Source organism: Geotrypetes seraphini, chromosome 11 (assembly GCF_902459505.1).
Source record: "Geotrypetes seraphini chromosome 11, aGeoSer1.1, whole genome shotgun sequence".
Taxonomy (NCBI): Eukaryota; Metazoa; Chordata; class Amphibia; order Gymnophiona; family Dermophiidae; genus Geotrypetes; species Geotrypetes seraphini.
This window is the reverse complement of record NC_047094.1, coordinates 51,510,906-51,532,637: the sequence shown is the minus strand read 5'-3', so window position 1 is coordinate 51,532,637 and position 21,732 is coordinate 51,510,906. Positions and strand designations below refer to the sequence as shown.

Sequence of the window (21,732 nt, the reverse complement as noted above, 5' to 3'; positions counted from 1 at the left end):
TACCCAGCCGCCGCTGCTAGGGATCCTTCCCTGCCTGCCTGCTGCTGAATCCGCTTCCGGGGATTCCTCCCTGCTTGTCTAAACACCCATCCCCAAAGCTGTCCCTGTTACTTTGTCAGAGCCGGACTTGCTCCATCTCTCCCAGTAGCAAGTCCGTGCAGGGACGTAGGCAGGTACTCACACGCTGCGTAGCTGACCCGCAACCTTCTCTCCAACGTCAGAATTGACGTCACAGGGAAGGATTGTGGGCCAGCCACATGCAGCGTGTAATTGGCTGCACGTGTCGTCCCTTCATGGAGTTGCTGCTGGGAGAGGATGGAGCAAACCCAGTTCTGACAAAGTAACAGGGACGGATTCGGGGGTGGGGGGGGTAGTGTGGCAGGCCTGCAGTCAGGCAAGGATCCCCAGCGGCTTCTGTGGAGGGGTCGACTTCAGGGGAGGAGGGCAGACAGGGATCCTCGGCGGTACAACTTAATTTTGGGACAAAGGCTAGAAGGCAGGGAGGGGGAGGGGGCATGAAGTTGACACAGAAAGAAAGGAGGGCATGAACATGGGACACAGAATTGAGAGAGGAATGGGGCACTAACTTGGCACACTTGGAGGAGGGAATAGAAAGGGAGAATTGTTGGGCATGAGTGAGTGAGAGATGGTGCACATGGGGAAAGGAAGAAAGTAAAATTCGGAGGAAGTGACGTCACCGACACGAATGGTCGGCTAAGGTGGGTGCTCCGCAAGCCCCGACGATAAATCAGCATTTTCCCGGCGTTTTCGATACGTGTTTTGCCCCTGAAGTAGTGACCTTGGATCTAGTAAGCGACGAGCAGCACATTATCTGTGTTGATGGCGGGGCAGCCGAAAAGAACTTTGCAGGATTACTCTTTTCTCCCGCATGACGGGGGTGGGCTTAAAATGGCGGCTGCGGAGGCAGGAAGTGCAGCGGGGCCTATAGAGGTAATCTCTGTCGCAGCTGGAGAGGCGGGGAGGCCCTCGGCAGTGGAGACTTTGGCATAATTAAAGTTAATGCTCCAGGACATTCATACTGATATTAAATCTGTTCGTACTGAACTATCAACCCTGGCAACAGACCTGAGAGGTGAGATTGCGGAGTTGGGACATAGGGTGGCTGAGACGGAGGAGGGCCTAGAACAGCATCAGGAGCATTTGCTGGAATTGGATACTAAAACGAAGGATTTACTTGCTCACCAAACCTTTGTGCTTGATAAGTTGGAGGACTTGGAGAATCGTGGGCGGCGTTCTAACTTGCGGATTCGAGGTGTGCCTGAGCTGGCGGAATATGCTAATAGTGAGAGAGTGGTGCAGCAGGTGGCCAGCATGTTATTGTCGACAGATACGGTGGTCATGGCTCCTGATGGTATTCATTTGGAACGGGCACATAGAGCATTGATGGCTCCCAGGGGGAACAAACCCCATGACATAATAGCTTGCTTTGTGGACTTTAAAACTAAAGAGGCGGTCATGCGAGCAGCTCGGGCACAGCCTAATCTGAAATTGGATTCTTTTGACATTGAGATATATCAAGATTTGGCTGCTGTGACATTGAGACGACGAGCGGAGATGCGTCCAGTACTTCGCTATCTAAAGGAGCGATCTATTAAATATCGTTGGCAATATCCTTTTGCATTATTGTTCTATCTGGAAGGAAGATTACGTACAGTGCGCTCATTGGAGGATGCAGCTCAAATTTTCCCTTCTGTTCAGTTTTCTGGAGAGAGACCATCATCCAGTAGTCGGCTGGGACAGGCTCCTGTGTCGGGTGAACGTCCCCAGCGTCCCTGTTGGCAACGGGTTGCCCGGATGGGGGGTCGTCTCACTAGGAATTCACCGGGTGCAGCGGCTAGTTCGGTTGTGGGACCCTGATATTATGTCCTGGAGCTATGATTGGGGTCTGGTTTATTTCTGGGGCTCTGTCTATTTCTGATAAGAGGGTTTACTGGGGAGAGTATTTATGTTCTGTTTTGGGTCTGTTATGCTGCTGGGAGGGGGTTTTGTTGGGGGGCTGTATTGGGCTTTTTCAGGTGCGTTGGGTTGGTGGGGAGTGATTTCACTTGGGGATCCTCCTGTTGGGATTTGAATTGTGATTGTGTTGTTGCTGGATTGCTATGCTTTTGGAGGAGGGGGTGCTTTGGGAGGGATTTGGATGGGAATGTTTGGGAATGTTGGGAATTTTGGGTATTATATGAGAGGGGTTTGCGGTAGCTCTTTCTTCTTCCTTGGACCTTGGTCTTTCAGTTGGGGATAGGCCTGTGTATGTTGTTTGGGGGGTTTGAGGGATGGGAGGAGAAGGGGATGGGTTTGGGGTGGGGAGGGATTGCTGGAAGTTGTTCTGTTTTTTGGTGGCTGCTGTGGAGTGGGGAGACCTCTGGGGCTAGTGGAGGTGGGGTTCTTTGGCATTATGAGCAGTTATGGATGTTAGTACGGTTTGATGTCTATTCCAGAGTTTAGACTCCTCACATTGAATGTGCGAGGCCTAAATACAGCATACAAGCAGCGGCATTTATTTAGGGAGGCTCGAAGACTGAGACCTCAGGTTCTTTTTTTGCAAGAGACGCATCTTCGATCACGTCATGAACATTTATTGCATAATCCTCTTTTTTCAGGAGTTTATTTAGCTTCTAATAAGGCTGATAAGAAAAGTAAGGGGGTGGGGATCTTGATTGCGAGTACAGTTCACACAGTGTGCAAGCGTGTCATTCGGGATGGGGAAGGTCGTTATCTAATTTTGGTAGCCCAAATTGATGGAGACTGGTATACACTGGTCAATGTCTACGCTCCCAATGAACATCAAGGTCGCTTTTTTAGTAGGCTAGAGGCTCGAATTCAGACTTGTGTTGAAGGGACGTTAGTGATTGGTGGGGATTTCAATCTCACTTTGGATCCCTTGGTTGATAATTCTGCATCAGGTGTGCGCTATGGAAAGATGGAGAGGAAGAGTTTACGAGCTCTTTTGCTTCATTGGGATTTATGTGATCTTTGGCGGAAAGCTAATCCCACAGTGAGGGATTATACTTATTTTTCTTCGGTACATAATACGGCCTCTAGGATAGATTTGTGGTTGGGTGAAGAGGGCTTAGTGTCGCGTTTGAGGCAATGTTGTATAGAATCAAGCACGATATCTGATCACTCGCCAGTGCTTTTAATTTTGGAGCGGAGTGGAGAAAGGCGCCCACGTCCACCTTGGCGTTTTCCTGCTGGGCTTTTGCTAGATCCTGTGAATGTTGAATGGCTGGGCAAGGCTATGATGGAATATTTAGAGTTTAATGATCTTGATGGGATTTCGCCGGGGCTGTTGTGGGACGCTTTTAAAGCAGTAATTAGGGGTAAGGTGATAGGCTTGACTGTGCGAGAGCGTAGAGTGAAGGAGGGTGTGGAACGCCTGCTCCGAGGGGAGATTCAGGTTTTGGAGATGAAGGAGAAACGTGTGGAATTAAAGTTCCAGGAACGAGATAGGTTGCAGGCACTCCGAATTCAACTTAAGGCTTTGGAATTAGAGGAGATACGGAGTGCTTTGCAGGCGGTCCAGCAAACCTTTTTTGAATTTGGCAATAAATCAAGCCGCCTTTTGGCCCATAAGCTTAAAAAAAGGGTTTATCGTAATTTTATACCTGCAATAAGAACTGGTGAGGGTCGTCGGGTTACAGGCTCTATGGAAATTGGACATGAGTTTCGGGATTATTATGCCTCTCTTTATGGCCAAGCTGCTGATGTGTCGGTTGGAGAGATAGAGGGATTTCTTGATAAGGTACAGCTGCCCTCTCTGACTGGTGGAGAGGCCATTCAGCTTTCCTTACCTATCACCCTTGAGGAAGTTCAGGAGGCGATTGAGGCTTTGCCTGTGGGCTCTTCACCGGGATTGGATGGTTTTACAAATGCTTTCTATAAGAAGTTTCAGGGAATTGTTGCCCCAGTACTGGTTCGGGTCTTTAATGCTTTTGAAGAGGAATCTATTTTACCGGCTTCTTGGCGTTTGGCAGCTGTGACATTGTTATTAAAACCGAATAAGGATAGTGAGGATTGTGGTTCTTATCGGCCTATTTCATTATTGAATTCTGATTATAAAATCTTTACAAAAATTTTGGCACAGCGGCTACAGCGTGTGATACCGACTCTGATAAAGGTAGAACAGGCAGGCTTTATTTGTAAACGCCAACCGTTTGATAATATTAAAACTTCCCTCCACTTGATTTGGCATGCATCTCATCATAAGATTCCAGCGATATTGCTTTCTTTGGACGCTGAGAAAGCATTTGATCGGGTGGATTGGGGTTTTCTGTTTGGTGTTTTGTTTAAATTAGGGTTTGATGAAAAGTTTCTCTTTTGGCTTTGATTGTTATATAGGGCTCCATTAGCTAGCTTTAAGATCAATGGGTTTTTAACGGACCCTATAGAATTGGGTCGGGGAACAAGGCAGGGTTGCCCTTTATTGCCCTTGCTGTTCGCTTTGGCTATGGAACCTTTTGCATGTTTGATACGGCAGCATGGCAATATTCAGGGGTTGGAAGTGGATAACCAGTCTTATAAGATTTTGCTGTTTGCAGATGATGTTCTTTTGTTTTTGCGGAATCCTAGGGATTCCTTACCGTATTTGATTCTGGCTTTGGAAGATTATGGGCGGGTTTCTGGATTTCGGGTAAATATGGATAAGTCTGAAATTCTTAATATTAATCTCTCATCTGTTCAGGTTCAGTTGCTTCAGGATCAATTTGCTTTTCGTTGGGCGAAGAAATCTCTTAAATATTTGGGGGTGCAGTTGACAGCTAGCCCTGACTCGTTATTTGCGGTTAATTTCCCTCCATTGCAGCAACGACTCTTTCAAGATTTGGATAAATGGGAAGGTATGACTATTGGGTGGATGGTCGCATAGCAGCTGTTAAGATGATGTTGCTTCCGAAGCTTTTATTTCTATTTATGGCTTTACCAATTGAGATACCGATGGGGTATTTTCGCATATTGATTCGTAAAGTGTTTGCTTACATTTGGAAACGTAAACCTCCGTGTGTACGGAGAGCCCTTTATATCAGCGTAAACAGCAGGGAGGGATGGGAGTTCCCAATTTCCGCCTTTACTATCAGGCGGCTTTATTACAAGCAGTGGCTGCATGGATTGGCTATGAAGACCGTCTTTGGATGTATTTGGAACAGGCTTGTTTGCCTGATATCTCGCTGTGGAGGCTTCCGTGGGCCCCAATTTCCATCTTAAGGGCACATTTGAAGGTAGACAATCCCTTTTTGAGAGTAATTTTAAATACTTGGTATCAGTTAAGACGAAAGATGTTTCCGGAGCGTAGACATTTTTCCTTGTCTCCTATAAGTTTATTAGAGGGCTTTGTACCAGGGGGAGTGGACCCTATTCGGCATCAGTGGGTCCGAGCAGGGTTGCGTACAGTTGGTCAAATCTGGCAGGATGGAGCTTTGCTTCCTTTTACTCAACTACAGGATGAGTATGGGCTTAGACACACTGATGTGTTACCGTACGCGCAATTGAGCACCTTTTTATATAAACAGGCATATTGGGACTTGCTCTTGGGGGATACAAAATTAGAAGTGGCATTGCAGAAAGGGATTGGGAGGGGAGGGATTTCTTATTTATATCAGGCTTTATTATTGAGGGAGGATCTGGAGGACAGTTATCGTTCTATTTGGGAGAGGGAAATTGGAAGAGTTTTGGATGACAGGGAGTGGGGTTTTTGTTATCGGAGTCTTTTTTTCTTTGCCTCTCACTTCTATACTTTTGGAAAATGGGTATAAACTTTATTATCGTTGGTATCTGACACCAGTAAAATTAGTTTCTTTTGGGGTTACTCTTTCGGATCTCTGTTGGAGGGGTTGTGGTCAGGTAGGTTCTTTTAGGCATATTTAGTGGTCCTGCCCTAAGGTTCGGGATTATTGGAATATGGTGGGACAGATACTGGTTCAAATTGTGGGGAAGCATATTCCGCTTTTGCTGGAATGTTGCTTACTCAATCTGCCTTTTCCAGGGTTTTCCCCCCAGGAACATCGTTTGGCTGTTTTTGTGATCACCTTAGCAAGGGTGGCTTTGGCGGGTTGTTGGCGTTCCGCTAAGGTTCCAGAGCGAGAATACTTGCTTAATCGTTTGGATACTATTCAGTTGATGTGTAAATTGACTGCTATGCGTCGGATGCGTATGGAGCCTTATCGGACTGTATGGTCTGGTTATGTTGCTTGGAGGTCTTCCTCACTCCACATGAGCCTAGCATTGGATTAGGAGGGAAGGGGGTTGGGGGGTGGGGGTGGGGGGGAAGTATTGAGGTTTGGATTGTTTCACCATATGATGAATAATGCATCTGGTCATGCCCTTTTTTTTTTTTTTTATGTACTGATCTTTGTATTTAGCTAGAGGATAATTGTTTAGATGAGGGGCTATGACATTTGGTTTTGTGTGCTTTATGATGTTATGATGGTGTTTCACTTTGTATTTTATATTTTCAAAAATAATAAAAAATTTATTTAAAAAAAAAAGAAAGTAAAATTAGGCATGGAGAGAGAGAAGAGAGATGCATGGGGAATAGAAGAACGAACATAAGAATGAGAGGGAGAAATGTTGGATGTGGTAATAGAGAGGGATCAGAGGGGCAGATTGAAGGGGATGCAAGAGGGAGGAATGTTGGACATAATGATGGAGGAAGAGATATGGCATGGTGTTGGAGACGAGTGCTAGAAGGAGAAATGGGTATGGGGCTGGTGGGCAGTGTTGAAAAATGCTGCACATGATCTGGGGATGAAAGAGGGAGAAATGTTGAATGTGGCAGTAGAGGGGGTGGGAGAGATGCCTGGATTTATCAAGACAGATGGACAGTGAGAGGGAGACTTGTTGCCAATGGGGCGGAGGAGAGAGAAAGAAAAGTTTGGACTCACGGAGGGACAGAATGGTTGGGGAATGGAATGAGGTCTGGAGGAGAGGAAGCATGCAGGAGGTAGAAAGAAAGAAATATTGGATGCAGTCAGAAAGTGCAACCAGAGACTCATGAAATCACCAGACAACAAAGGTAGGAAAAATGATTTTATTTTCAATTTAGTGATCAAAATGTGTCAGTTTTGAGAATTTATGTATATTTTGGACTATATTTGTCTGTGGTTGTTACTGAGGTGACATTGCTTATTTTGAAGTCATCTGTGTTGACCTCTTTGAAACCCCCCCAAATATAAATGATAATTAACTTAATTATCTCTGTGTACAGTGTGCTTTTTTAATTTTGTGGTTACCATTATGTAACAAACTGGCACTTAACATAAAAAAACTAATGTGATGCTTTTCCCATGGAAAGAAAATCTCAATCTTATTGCTCCTATTACTATAAAAAATGTCCCCCTACAAATAGTTAAAAATATAAAAATTTTAGGAGTTATTTTTGACAACAAACTGAATTTTCATGATCACATCAGCAATATTGTTAAATCCACCTTCTACAGATTACGTAGGATTCGATCAATTTCAAAATTCTTATGTCCAAAATCACTAAATATTCTTATTCATTCTTTGGTGATTTCTAAAATAGACTATTGCAATGCTCTCTTTAAAGGAATATCATTGAATGAAATTAAACGTCTCCAAATTATTCAAAATGTCTCCATTAAACTTATAACCAAATCTAGAAAATTTGACCACGTTACACCTCTTCTAAAAAATGCGCATTGGCTTCCAGTTATTCATCGGATAATATATAAACTTTGTCTGCTTACCTTTAAATCTCTTCTCAATAAAACTCCAGCATTTATATATAAATTATTAATTCCATATCATCCAAACAGAACTTTAAGATCCAATGAACAAAATTTATTAACTATTCCTTCGCTTAAGATTATCAATACTAGACGGCAGTTTATTTTTTCGGTGACCGCCCCACAGACTTGGAACTCTCTCCCAATTTATTTGCGAAAGGAGCAGGATCTAGGAAAATTCAAAAGTAATCTAAAATCATTCCTTTTTAAAGATGCCTTTGGTGCTTAATTTATTAATCCTTAGGCCAAAGATTTTATTATATTAAATTATGTTTTCACTTGTCTCCCTCTTGTACCTTCCTTTGTATTCCTTTTCTATATTGAATTGTATTTCACAATCCCTTTTTACCTTGTGTTAACAAAATGATGTGTTAGTTTTTAACCCAATGTTATTATTTAAAGTTTGTACTGTATTGTTTTCTATTGAATGTATTTTAAATTGTTCGTCGCTTTGAAGTACGATTAAGCGATTAATCAAGAGAATTATTAAACTTGAAACTTGATTAATAAGATTATATTGTATGTATATGAAAAATAGATGGAAGACATTGCATTTCAATTATGGGGATGGAATCGGGGGCGGGAATCGGTTGGTATTTGCTAGGCTTAGGGGGTACTTGGCTTGAAGAAGTTGAGAAACTCTGATCTAAATTACCCTGACTAGACTAGACACAGGTGAGTTTTTTTTGACTTGCTCAAGATGCTCTGTTATCCCAGGACAAGCAGGCAGCATATTCTCACATGTGGGTGACGTCATCCACGGAGCCCCGATGCGGACAGCTTTTCAAGCAAACTTGATTGAAGATTTCAAGTTTGCTAGTGCTGCACCACGCATGTGTGTGCCTTCCTGATCCACTAGAGGGCGCATCTCCTCCTCATTGTCTTCAGTTCTTAGTTTTCCGCGGAGCCAGAAAGCCCTGTCTCTCTTCTCTGCGTTCTTATAAGTGCCTTTCTAGCACCGCGTCTTCTTTATTTTGTTAGGGAGTCGCTGTGCGTTTGTTGATTGATCGTGTATTTCTTTGTTTCAAAAAAAAAAAAAAAGGACTTTTTATTGTGTTTCTGCTGGTTCCACCGGCAGGCCCTTCTTGGGCCTCAGACATGCGGCTAGGCCTCATTTGGCTGCAGCTGTATTTTCTTACGAGACCTTCAAAGCGTGCCTCCTTTCATGGGAATACTCATCTCGAGGTTGCCCTTTATGGAGCGCACTGCTGCACCTTTATTACCAGTTTCATTGGTACGGTGCCGACTTCTGAACCTCGAGGTGCCTCGACGTCGACTGGAGCTTCGTGCCTCGACGTCGACTGAGGCTTCGTGCCTCGACGTCGACTGGGGCTTCGTGCCTCGACGTCGACTGGGGCTTCGTGCCTCGACGTCGACTGGGGCTTCGTGCCTCGACGTCGACTGGGGCTTCGTGCCTCGACGTCGACTGGGGCTTCGTGCCTCGACGTCGACTGAGGCTTCGTGCCTCGACGTCGACTGGGGCTTCGTGCCTCGACGTCGACTGGGGCTTCGTGCCTCGACGTCGACTGGGGCTTCGTGCCTCGACGTCGACTGGGGCTTCGTGCCTCGACGTCGACTGGGGCTTCGTGCCTCGACGTCGACTGGGGCTTCGTGCCTCGACGTCGACTGGGGCTTCGTGCCTCGACGTCGACTGAGGCTTCGTGCCTCGACGTCGACTGGGGCTTCGTGCCTCGACGTCGACTGAGGCTTCGTGCCTCGACGTCGACTGGGGCTTCGTGCCTCGACGTCGACTGGGGCTTCGTGCCTCGACGTCGACTGGGGCTTCGTGCCTCGACGTCGACTGGGGCTTCGTGCCTCGACGTCGACTGGGGCTTCGTGCCTCGACGTCGACTGGGGCTTCGTGCCTCGACGTCGACTGGGGCTTCGTGCCTCGACGTCGACTGGGGCTTCGTGCCTCGACGTCGACTGGGGCTTCGTGCCTCGACGTCGACTGGGGCTTCGTGCCTCGACGTCGACTGGGGCTTGGTGCCTCGACGTCCACTGAGGCTTGGTGCCTCGACGTCCACTGAGGCTTGGTGCCTCGACGTCCACTGAGGCTTGGTGCCTCGACGTCCACTGAGGCTTGGTGCCTCGACGTCCACTGGGGCTTGGTGCCTCGACGTCCACTGGGGCTTGGTGCCTCGACGTCCACTGGGGCTTGGTGCCTCGACGTCCACTGGGGCTTGGTGCCTCGACGTCCACTGGGGCTTGGTGCCTCGACGTCCACTGGGGCTTGGTGCCTCGACGTCCACTGGGGCTTGGTGCCTCGACTGGGGCTTTGGGCCTCGACGTGGACTGGGGCTTGGTGCCTCGACGTGGACTGCGGCTTGGTGCCTCGACGTGGACTGCGGCTTGGTACCTCGACGTCGACTGCGGCTTGGTGCCTCACCGCCGCCTGAGGCTCTGTGCCTCGACGTAGGAGGCGGCTTGGTGCCTTGACGTCATCTAAGGCTTTGTGCTTCGACTTTCTGTCTCGATGTCGACTGGGGCTTGGTGTCTCGATGTCGACTGAGGCTGGGTGTCTCTACGTCGACGGATGCTTTGTACCTTCGACGTCGGCTGCGGCCGTGTGCTCCGCTTCACTTGACGCTTGTGCTTCGGCGGCGCCCGAGGCTTGTGCCTCGACGTCGACTGAGGCTGGGGGCCTCATTGTCGGCTGGAGATCTGTGCCTCGTCGTTGCCGAGGCTTCGTGCCTCGACGTCGACTGGGGCTTCGTGCCTCGACGTCGACTGGGGCTTCGTGCCTCGACGTCGACTGGGGCTTCGTGCCTCGACGTCGACTGGGGCTTCGTGCCTCGACGTCCACTGGGGCTTCGTGCCTCGACGTCCACTGGGGCTTCGTGCCTCGACGTCGACTGGGGCTTCGTGCCTCGACGTCGACTGGGGCTTCGTGCCTCGACGTCGACTGGGGCTTCGTGCCTCGACGTCGACTGGGGCTTCGTGCCTCGACGTCCACTGGGGCTTCGTGCCTCGACGTCCACTGAGGCTTGGTGCCTCGACGTCCACTGAGGCTTGGTGCCTCGACGTCCACTGAGGCTTGGTGCCTCGACCTCCACTGAGGCTTGGTGCCTCGACGTCCACTGAGGCTTGGTGCCTCGACGTCCACTGGGGCTTGGTGCCTCGACGTCCACTGGGGCTTGGTGCCTCGACGTCCACTGGGGCTTGGTGCCTCGACGTCCACTGGGGCTTGGTGCCTCGACGTCGACTGGGGCTTTGGGCCTCGACGTCGACTGGGGCTTTGGGCCTCGACGTGGACTGCGGCTTGGTGCCTCGACGTGGACTGCGGCTTGGTGCCTCGACGTGGACTGCGGCTTGGTGCCTCGACGTGGACTGCGGCTTGGTGCCTCGACGTCGACTGCGGCTTGGTGCCTCACCGCCGCCTGAGGCTCTGTGCCTCGACGTAGGAGGCGGCTTGGTGCCTTGACGTCATCTAAGGCTTTGTGCTTCGACTTTCTGCCTCAATGTCGACTGGGGCTTGGTGTCTCGATGTCGACTGAGGCTGGGTGTCTCGACGTCGACGGATGCTTTGTACCTTCGACGTCGGCTGCGGCCGTGTGCTCCGCTTCACTTGACGCTTGTGCCTCGACGTCGACTGAGGCTGGGGGCCTCATTGTCGGCTGGAGATCTGTGCCTCGTCGTTGCCGAGGCTTCGTGTCTCGCCGTCGACTGGAGCTTTGTGACTTGACGTCGCTTGGGGCTTTGCCCTTTGGTTGGCGGTGGCCTTGTGTCTCGATGTCGACTGTGGCTTGGTGCCGCAGCGTCGTTGGGGGCTTTATATCTCGGCAGCGGCTGAGGCTTTGGGCCTCGGCGTCGACTGCGGGTTTGCGCCCCGTTATCGACGGGGGCTTAGTGTCTCGACGTCGTCTGGGGCTCTGTGCCTCAGCGTCTCTGGCTCCTGTTCGAAAGGGTTCCCGCTTTCTCTTCGGTTCATTCCGGGCAGCCGTGACGGAATCTTGTAGTATGGAGTTTGGTTGCCTGGAGGAGACTCTCTCCCTGCTCCGGCTCTATTGCTCCTGCCATGCGTTATCTCGCTTGGCGCAGAGTGTGGCTGAGGATCCGAACCTCCAGGATCGTCTCGCCACTTTTACTTGTGTGAGTTCTGCGCTTCTTGAGGCCTCTCTTGCGGTGGCCACTAATCGCCTCTCAGAACATGACCGGTCCTTCGCCTATCGGGACGCCTTCAGCTGAATCCCGTCTGCCTTGGTGGTTTGGACTCCTTCTCCGGAGGGGCCCTCCGGATACCTTTCTTGTGTTCTCGGCCTCCTTCGCAGCAGCCGCAATAGCTGCAGCAGCGCCGGTTTATGGTCCAGTCGCCGGCTTCGGAGACTCCTGGCCGTCTTTTTGACTATTCTCGCATAGCCTCCGGGCTGCTCTCCTTCTGGGATTCCTCCCCTCCCTTCGGGAGGGGTGTCTCCGTGTCTACGCACCGGGAGTATAGCCTCGCTTCTGTCGGTTGGGCATTCCCATCCTCCCATCTGCGTCTGGTCCAGGCCCTTCGTGACCTGCACTAGTTCTAGTCTGGGAGTGGTTCAGACTCTGCCCGCCCCAATCTCGGGAGTCCGTCGGGGCGGACCTGGACCCAGTTTGTCTGCGCTCCTTCTTGTCTCGGGGGATCCCGCTTCCAAGCACATTGTGGTGCCTCCCTCCTTGACACGCTTGTTTCGTTGGTGTGCCACCTCTTCGTATCCCCGCATCAGAAGGTTCTGCCGATGGACTCCTCGGCATAGGCTTAGGGGTGCACCTCGACGGCCTTGGGACTCAGGGTCCTTGGTCGGGTGCGGGCCGTCGCAGCCACATCAATCTGCTGGAGCTCCGGGCCATTTATAATGCCGGGGTGGATTTTCGTTATTGGTTGCAAGATTGCGGGGTCCTGGTGCGTCCCGACATCCCGGTGGCGATGTATTCTGTGACCAAGCCAGGGTGTACAGGTTCCCTGTTACTTTGCAGGGGAGCCCTTCGTCATTGGCAGGGGGCGTTACACCACTACTTATTTCTTTGGGCGGTGTATTTCCGGGGCGAGCAGCATTGTCTGGTGGACACGTTGAGTCGCCCTTCTCGGCCGCATGAATGGTCGCTCCATTCTCAGACTCTGCGGCATGTGGTTGTTCGGTGGGGAACCCCACAGGTAGTTCTGTTCGCTTCGCCCCTCACTCACTGGTTGCGTCGATATTGCTCGAGGAAGTTCTCCCGGGTTCGCATCAAGGTGGATGCTTTCCTTCTCGATTGGATGGGCAGGTTCCTCTATGCGTTCCCTCCCTTTACTCTGATTCTCAGATCTTTGATGCACCTCCTGTCGGGCTGCGCCACCATGATCTTGCTGGCTTCTCTGTGGCCCTGACAGCTGTGGTTCTCCCTGCTCCTTCAGCGTGTCAGGGAGCCTCTGCTTCTACCTATGTTCCCTTCTCTGCTGTCTCAGTGTTGAGGTTTCTGTTGCCTCCCAATCTGCAGTCTCTACACTTATCAGCTTGGTTCCTCGCAACGTGCCTCCCTCCTTCTGTTTCTCTCAGTCGGTGGGGATATTCTCGAGGCTTCTCGTATGGGCTCCACTCGGCAATGCTTTTCCCAGAAATGCTCCTGATTTGCTGCGTGGTGTGCTGAGCACTGCATGGATCCACTCTCTGCCTCCTTCCCTTCAGTGCTGGATTTTCTGTTCCACTTGTCTCGGTCTGGTCTCAAATCGACATCTATTCGAGTCCACCTCTGTGCGATTGCTGCCTTTCCTTGGCCGCTGGATGGGAAGCTGCTCTCCGTCCATCCGACGGTTTCCCGCTTTCTGAAGGGTCTCTTCAATGTTCATCCTCCGCTCAAGCCCCCTCCGGTGGTTTGGGATCTTAGGGTGGTCCTGGCTCAATTGGTGAAACCTCCGTTTGAACCCATTGATAACGCTCTTTTGATCTGTTTCACCTGGCGGGTGGTATTCCTGGTTGGTCTCACGTCTGTTCGTAGAGTCCGTGAGCTGCAACCTCTGGTTGTGGACCCGTCTTCTGCTGTATTTTATCAGGACGCAGTGGTCCTGCGTACTCATTACAAGTTCTTGCCCAAGAAGGTTTCGGACTTTCATCTCAATCGTTCCATTGTTCTTCCGGTCTTTTTTCCGAAGCCCCACTCTCATCCTGGCGTGGTGGCGCTTCATATGATTGACTGTAAGAGGGCGTTGGCTTTTTATCTTCAACGCACTCAGTCTCATCGGACGGTTCCTCAATTGTTTTTGTCCTTCAACCCTACTCAGGTGAGACGCCCTGTTTCCCAGCGCACCTCGTCCAACTGGTTGGCTGCTGGTTTGCTACGCTCAGGCTGGTCTCGCGCTGCATGGTTGAGTCCCGGGACATAGAGTCCGAGCGATGGCGGCTTCTGTAGCTTTCCTCAGGTCAACGCCTATCGAGATTTGCAAGGCTGCCACTTGGTCTTCGGTTCATTCTTTCACCTCCCACTACTGTCTGGATACTCTGTCCAGGAGCGACGGCCGGTTTGGCCAGTCGGTTTTGCGTAATCTGTTTTCTTGAATTGCCAACTTCCCTCCGTCCCTTTTTGGTTAGCTTGGAGGTCACCCACATGTGAGAATATGCTGCCTGCTTGTCCTGGGATAAAGCACAGTTACTTACCGTAACAGGTGTTATCCAGGGACAGCAGGCAGATATTCTCACAACCCGCCCGCCTCCCCAGGGTTGGCTTCTTTGCTAGCTATCTAAACTGAAGACCATGAGGAGGGGATGCGCCCTCTAGTGGATCAGGAAGGCACACACATGCGTGGTGCAGCACTAGCAAACTTGAAATCTTCAATCAAGTTTGCTTGAAAAGCTGTCCGCATCGGGGCTCCGTGGATGACGTCACCCACATGTGAGAATATCTGCCTGCTGTCCCTGGATAACACCTGTTACGGTAAGTAACTGTGCTTTCTCCCACAATCATAATACATTTTTAAGGGATGTTGCACCATAAAATCTCCCCTATGCTGCATATTTGGAATTTTTATTATGACTTTATCCAAATATTGACTTGTTTTATGTATGCAGTATAAGTAGCCTGACTCTCGAGTGTTACTGTAGTTGTAAATTAAATCAATATTTGGTTATAGTTAAGCTTTCCATTCACAGTTTACTGCAGCAGGAAGACAAATCTGGACTGCTGCTTTATAGTGTAGTTTGTCAGTAGTAGGTGTGGTAAACTCCATTTAAATATGAAACTTTTTTTATTTTTATAGTTCACATCTAGCTTCTGATTTTAGACATTAAGGCCCAGATTCTGTATAAGACGCCCGGGATGGATGTCCTATAGAGAATCAGGCCTACGCCCGTCTAAAATAATCCCAATTCTGTAACCAACGTCCATGTTACAGAACCGGGTTACTGTAGACGCGGCTGCTATACTTATCGTGGCAAGGGATCTCCCTGCCGCGATAAGTATAGCGGCCGCCAGTCGTCGTCCCCCCATGAATAATCGAAGCAGGAGAGAGCCCAAGCCCTCCTGCCCCTACCCCCGATGAATATAGAGACAGGAAGAAACCCAAACTCTCCTGCCTGAAGACCCAAGACCTCCCCCCAATGAAGATTGAGGCAGGAGGGAGCCCAACCCCTGCCAAAAGACCCCCCACCCCCACTAACCTTGAAAAGTTGGCTGGCTGGGTCTTCCTACCGTGCGTCTCATGCTGGTCTAGGGAGATGCGTAGGGCCTCTTAGGTTCGCCTAAGTTTACCGCCTAGCCTTAGGTGAGCTTAGGCGGGCTTGCGGGCCTCCCTAGGTTCCCAGAGGCACCTTCTATATAGGTGAACTGCCTGGGGAGCATTTTTATAAAAAATGTGCATCCCGATTGGCTGATTAGACAGCTGTAGGATGTCTACAGCTGCCTACAATCGGGATGCACTTTGCAGAATCTGGGCCTAAGAGTTGTTTTTGTGATGTCATGCAGAAACGAAACAGCTTCAGGTCTGCAAATGATTTTCAAGTGTTGGTAGCCGAAAGTAGTGAAAGGAATCTAATTTAGTTATTTTTAAAATATTTTTATGCCACATTAGTAGTGGTTTGACTTTTTGAGAGCCAAATTGACATTGGACTAGCTTATACCAGATTTTTTTTTTTACCATCACTTTCTTTTGACTTTCAGCTTAGGTAGAACCATGAGCCTTCATTTGCAACTGCTTATCAAGGTACTTATCAAGCTCGGAGGGTGAAAACCAATGCTCAATTTACATTGAGAACACTCTGTGAAAGCCCATGTGATGATTTTATCTGTCTTGGATTAATGTGTGAATGACTGATGAATAAGTTCATGTTTTCCTGTAGCCGCTCACGTTCAAGCTCTACATCCAGCTCCAGTTCTGGTTCCAGTTCTGGCTCTAGCAGTGGTTCCAGCTCTTCCTCGGCATCGAGTCGCTCAGGCAGTTCCAGCAGCTCTCGTAGCTCCAGCTCCAGCAGTTCCTCAGGGTCCCCAAGTCCTTCACGGCGCAGGCATGACAACAGGAGGCGATCCCGCTCCAAGTAGGTGTTGCTTCCGTTTGCAAACGCTTCAGTCTGGTGTAATTATAATAAAAAATAAATAAAATGTTCTTATTCTGCCTGTTATTTGACATGTTCAGTTTTGTTGTTATCCAAGTACATTAACCTCTTAAATGTCACAACAGTTGTGTCTGTCTACCTATTACATTTATACTGCACAATTCAAAGTTCTTGGTGAGAACATATATAGAGCAACGGAGACATAAGAATACATATTTCAATTCACATATCCAGTATTTCTCTTTCTGTCCTTGGAGGGACTGATAGACTCTTCCACTCTTGTGCTTCAACTCTTTTTTTATTTTTTTTCATGCTGCCAGACTTCCCCTGGCAGCTGGGCAATGACTTGAAACCAATTCTGAATATCTGTACTTGATATTGCAGATCCAAACCACCCAAAAGAGATGAAAAAGAGCGAAAACGGCGGAGTCCAAGCCCCCGACCCACTAAAGTTCACATTGGGAGATTGACCAGAAATGTAACAAAGGTATAAATGGCTTTTCACCTCTTTCAGCATTGTATGTTTTTATAGCATATACTAGCAAGTCAGCACTTGTAAAGTTTGGCTTGAGTTCTTAATCAGTAAATGCATTTGAGACTTTGTATGATAGCGGTCTCCTGCATTTTGTGTCTGAGAACTGCAAAGCATCTTGTTTCCTCGTCATATATGTATTTGCTTGCTTCCTTTTAAAAGCAACTGAAGTTAACTGAAAGGGCCGTAATTTAGTCTCTTTAAGGTTTCCTTGGTATAAATTGTTATCTGGATTTATGAATAGAAAACCAAAGACTGGTCTTAGAGACATTTGGAGCATTGAGATTAAGCATCAAATTTCTGCATCTCAATGGCCACGAATTTGGTCCTGGAGAATGAGATGTACAGTGTCTGCGTCTATGAGACAAACTTGGTTCTTTTTGTTACATAGAGCATTTTGGACCCCAGTTAGATTACAAAAGTTAGATAGCTCTAAGTCTAATAGATGCTGGCACTGTAATCTGGAAGCAGGGACTCTAGATCATTTAATTTATTTTTGTCCCTGTATTATGGCCTTTTGGAAATCAATATGGTCTCAAATTAATTGTTTATTAGAAAACCATGTAGCTCTATCATATGATACAATTCTATTTGGGACATCTATGAGAGTAAAAAGTCAAATTTCATCAAGTAATAATAAACTTCTGTTAATAATAACAGGAGTTGCCATTCAGCATATCACCAGAAATTGGAAAAATTACGCCAGACTTAATTACACTTTCTGGTGGAATTCGTTGTGCCATATATTCAAAATGGAAAGAACAATTGCCATGCAAAAAGGGAATTATAACAATTTTAAAAAGATTTGGGGGCCATTGATAACATATTGTAATGATTAGACATCTTTTTACACTAAAAGTATATTTATAATAAGGGAAAGGGGGGATTTATTGTTATATTATTGGTTTGAATCAATGTTTTTTGAGTATAATACATGTATGAAATGCTTGATTTGTGGAAAGGGTGGGTGGGGGAAGGGTTTAATTTTGTTTTTAAGATGACAATAGATAAGAATGTCAAGTGATGTATATAATTTTAATTGATGTAATAGTTGTACACTTGATGGAAGATGAAAAAATGAATAAAAAATTGGAAAAAAAAAAGGTTTCCTTCATATGCATGGGCCAGGTGCTACAGCTGTTACAGCAGCTGAACTTTATGCCTTTCTCCCACATGTCCCCAGTATCAGTTCTGTGATTATCTGGCATGCATTGCCATTAGTAGTTGCTTATCATCTTGCAGTGGCATATATAAAGGGGGGGAATCTAGTGCAGTAAAGCTAAAAATGTACTTTCTTCCAGGACCATATCTTGGAGATCTTTTCCACCTATGGGAAGATTAAATCAATTGACATGCCTGTTGACAGGCTTCACATGCATCTTTCTAAAGGTTATGCCTATGTGGAGTTCGACCTTCCAGATGAGGCAGATAAGGCACTGAAGTACATGGATGGAGGTAACCAATATTAAGTAGGGGCAGCATGTGTCTGAGGCATAGGTTTGAAGATTTCAGATACCCTCATTTTGGTGAGATATTTTCAGCATCTCCCTTACATCTTTTACCCTTACATCATTTAATATTCCAGCTATCTTCATTTGCTCTTGCCCCAACAAGAACCGCAATTAGAAATGACTGCTGCAAGTGTTTGAGGCAGTCTCGTGAGACCGCAAGAATTCGTGAGACTACTGTTGGAACTCCCAGCAATCATTTCTGATTGTGGTTCTGCACAGGGCAGGAGCGACCGAAGATAGCTCCTGCCCTGCTTCACTTCTAGACCACCAGGGTTAAAGGTATGTTGTAGAATAGTTAACAGTTGGCTGGGACAGGACACGGTAAGATTGCTCCTGTCCCAGCACACCGCTGGACCACCAGGGCTTATGCAATTAGACCTGCGGGAGCATGCAGCGGGTCCAGGAGGTGGGAGGGAGGCAGGGTGGTTAATAATTGAACAGGACGTGGGAAGGATCGCTCCTGACCCAGCTCACTGCTGAACCACCAGGGCTTAAGGGAGGCCTGCAGTGGGCATCGGAGGCTGGGTGCAATGCTGGGCAGGGAGGGAAGGAGGGCTGGGAGCAAGGCAGGGCAATTGAATATAAACCTCATTTTGGGGGAGGTGGGGAAAGGTTACCTTGGGTTATAATTGAGTATATATATGATTTCATGTAGGCACGCTGAATGGCTGCTGTCCATGGTATAGGTGGTGTCATTCCCAAAAATATAAATAGGACAGAGTCGGTCCAGAGGGCTGCTACAAAATTGGTCAGTGCTCTCTGTTGTGAAGCATATGGGGTAGACTTAGAGATCTCAATATATATCCTCTGGAAGAAAGGTGGGATAAAGGATATGATTGAGACTTCTAAATATCTCCCTGGTTTTAATGTACAGGAGGTGAGCCTTTTTCAAATGAAGGAAAACTCTGGAATGAGAGGATATAGGATGAAGTTAAGAGGTGTTACGCTCAAGAGTAATTGCAGGAAATACTTTTTACAGAAAGGGTGCTAGCATGGAATAGTCTCCTTGTGGAGGTGGTGGAGACCAGAGTCTGAATTCAAAAAAGCAAGTGGGACAGGCAAGTGGGATCTCCTAGAGAGAGGATGAGAGATTGGATGCTGCGGATGGGTCATTTGGCCTTTCTATATTTCTATTGTGGGCTTGGGTTAGATTTTGTGTTGGTAATTTTAGTGATTTTGTTATAACACCCTCATAATTTTAAAATTCATTTCATTGAAATGTTATCATGAATATTTCAGAAGAACATGGTTCTTATCATTGTGATAGGTCCACTAAAGGTCTCCTGTGTAGATTAAACATGAGATCATTGCCTTACTTGATATATTTTTATAGGACAAATTGATGGACAGGAAATTACAATTTCGGCCGTATTGACACCTTGGACAAGACCTCCACCAGTTAGACGCTTCACCCCACCACGGAGGATGTTACCGCCACCCCCAATGTGGCGTAGGTCCCCACCACGCATGAGGAGGAGGTAATAACTTTCCACACACACATTTATTTCTCTATAAGGTCTTGCTTCTTTAACATTCCTCCAGACAGGCACAGAACGGATGGGTTTACGCTCCTCTGCCAGCAGGTGGAGACTGAGATATTGATTTTTGGCTGCAGTACAAGTGGGCTGTGCAGTCCCATCGACAATCAGTCTGTTCTCAGTCTCCAGGAGGTGGAGTGGTAAACTTGTACAGTCTTTCCTTTGGTTAGTCAGGGCCTGTTGGATCTGATTAGTAGCCTTTCTCTTGTTCCATTTTGCTGTCCGGACAAAGCTTGGGGGACCCTGTCGGGGGTTCTACTGACCTCAAGGGTGCTACACTTGAACGGGTCGAGTCCCTCCCCACATTTTCCCCACCTCCCCTAGTTTATTTCTCTAGAGGAGGCTCAACTGTACCCCTGGCCCCCCTTTAGGCACAGACTACAGTTTAGAGAGCCAGTGGGTTCTGCTCTATCAGTTTTGCAGCTGTGGGATGTGAGTTGAAAAAAAAAGGAAAATACCACAGAAGAGAAAATAAAAGGGCCTGAGGCAGTCAATTTTATACGGCGTTTTTGTGCGTAAAGTTTTCCACCCGTATGAGACGAGCACTTTTAAAAAGCAAAAGGAGTATGTTTTATGTGCGCGATGAGTGGTGGAGGCGGCCAGCATGTGCGCAAAGTGTTCCGGCTGCTTTGAAAGAGAACTGGTTCGGATGCCGGCGAGCAGGGCTCTCCGCATGTGCACCGCTCTTTGGAGAGTATGAGAGAAGCCCGTGCTTCCACTGCTGCCCATGCCAGGGTTTCATCAACCACCGGTGGTCAAGGGGATTCCGTTTCAATTGCCATGGGTGCTGGGGATTCCCTTTCCATTGCAATGGCGGCTGCTTACGGTTCTGATTTAGCGGCTGAGTCTAGTCAGGCCTCGTTGCCGCCTTAGGGTTTAGGAGACAGGTTTTTTTGTGGGCCTTCCTTCAGTTTGGCGGGAAGTGCTGCCATTTTGCCTGCGGCCTCAGGCACCTTCCTCCTATCTGTTTATTCTGCTCTGGCAGTGAGTTCTGTGGTGCTGCCGGGGGTTTTCTGCCCTGATTTTGTTTTAGCCTTGTGCAAGGCTTATTTACAGGCGGTTGGGGGATCTCTTGGGGTTTTAGAGGGTCTTTGCCTTCCACGTCTTCTGCGGCGTCTGTCTCCCCAGCCATCGTCCAAGCGGTTGTGCATAGCTTGGGATGAGGACCTATATCTAGCTGACCCAGTTTCGCCAGATGAGGACTAGGAGCTTGGGAAGGGGCCTAAGGCCCAATGTCGTCGAGGAAGGATCCTAAGAAAGTCCCTGATTGGCTCCTTCCTCGACGACACTGGGACTTGGGTCCCTCCCCAGTGCATCATGTGATGCACGGGAGGAGCCTAAGGCCCTGATTGGCTCAGACACCTCAAGCCCCTCCTGTGGGCGGGGCCTGAGGCATCTGAGCCAATCAGAGACTTTCTTAGGCTCCTTCCTAAGGAAGTCCCTGATTGGCTCAGACACCTCAGGCCCCTTCCAAGGGAGGAGCCCGAGGCGTGAGCCAATCGGGGCCTTAGGCCCCTCCCCGTGCATCACTTAATGCACCGGGGAGGGACCTAAGGCCCAGTGTCGTCGTTGGAGGAGCAGGAGGTGTTTTCAGTTCCTCCTTCCAACTTCATGGTATGGGGGCCTGGAGGGGGAGGGGGCATGGGCATCACTCCTGCCTTTTTCTGAGGGGGGGAGGTCTGTCCGGGCAGGAGGGAGTTGACATCCCTCCTGCTGTTTTTTTCAGGGGGAGGTTTTTCCAGGCAGGAGGGAGTGAGCATCTCTCCTATCATTTTTTTAGGGTCGCCGTGGGGGGGGGTTGCGCGCAATATTGGGGGAGGGCCATTGGCAGCGGTGGGTTTTTTTTTCTTTTCATTTTTTAATGGGCAGATGTTTTGCTACACACAAAATATCTGTGCCATT

General features: G+C 48.4%; 1 protein-coding gene across 3 annotated transcripts in view; it reads left to right on the top strand.

Moving 5' to 3' along the window:
• The window catches only part of RNPS1 (RNA binding protein with serine rich domain 1), a 32,356-nt gene that overhangs the window by 6,538 nt on the left and 4,086 nt on the right, over positions 1 to 21,732 (top strand). For all 3 annotated transcript variants that reach the window (XM_033963114.1, XM_033963112.1, XM_033963113.1), the window contains exons 3-6: positions 16,037 to 16,231; positions 16,634 to 16,736; positions 18,083 to 18,236; positions 19,626 to 19,770. In XM_033963114.1, coding sequence (XP_033819005.1) covers positions 16,037 to 16,231; positions 16,634 to 16,736; positions 18,083 to 18,236; positions 19,626 to 19,770 — 597 coding nt within the window. The remainder of the gene's footprint in view (positions 1 to 16,036; positions 16,232 to 16,633; positions 16,737 to 18,082; positions 18,237 to 19,625; positions 19,771 to 21,732) is intronic.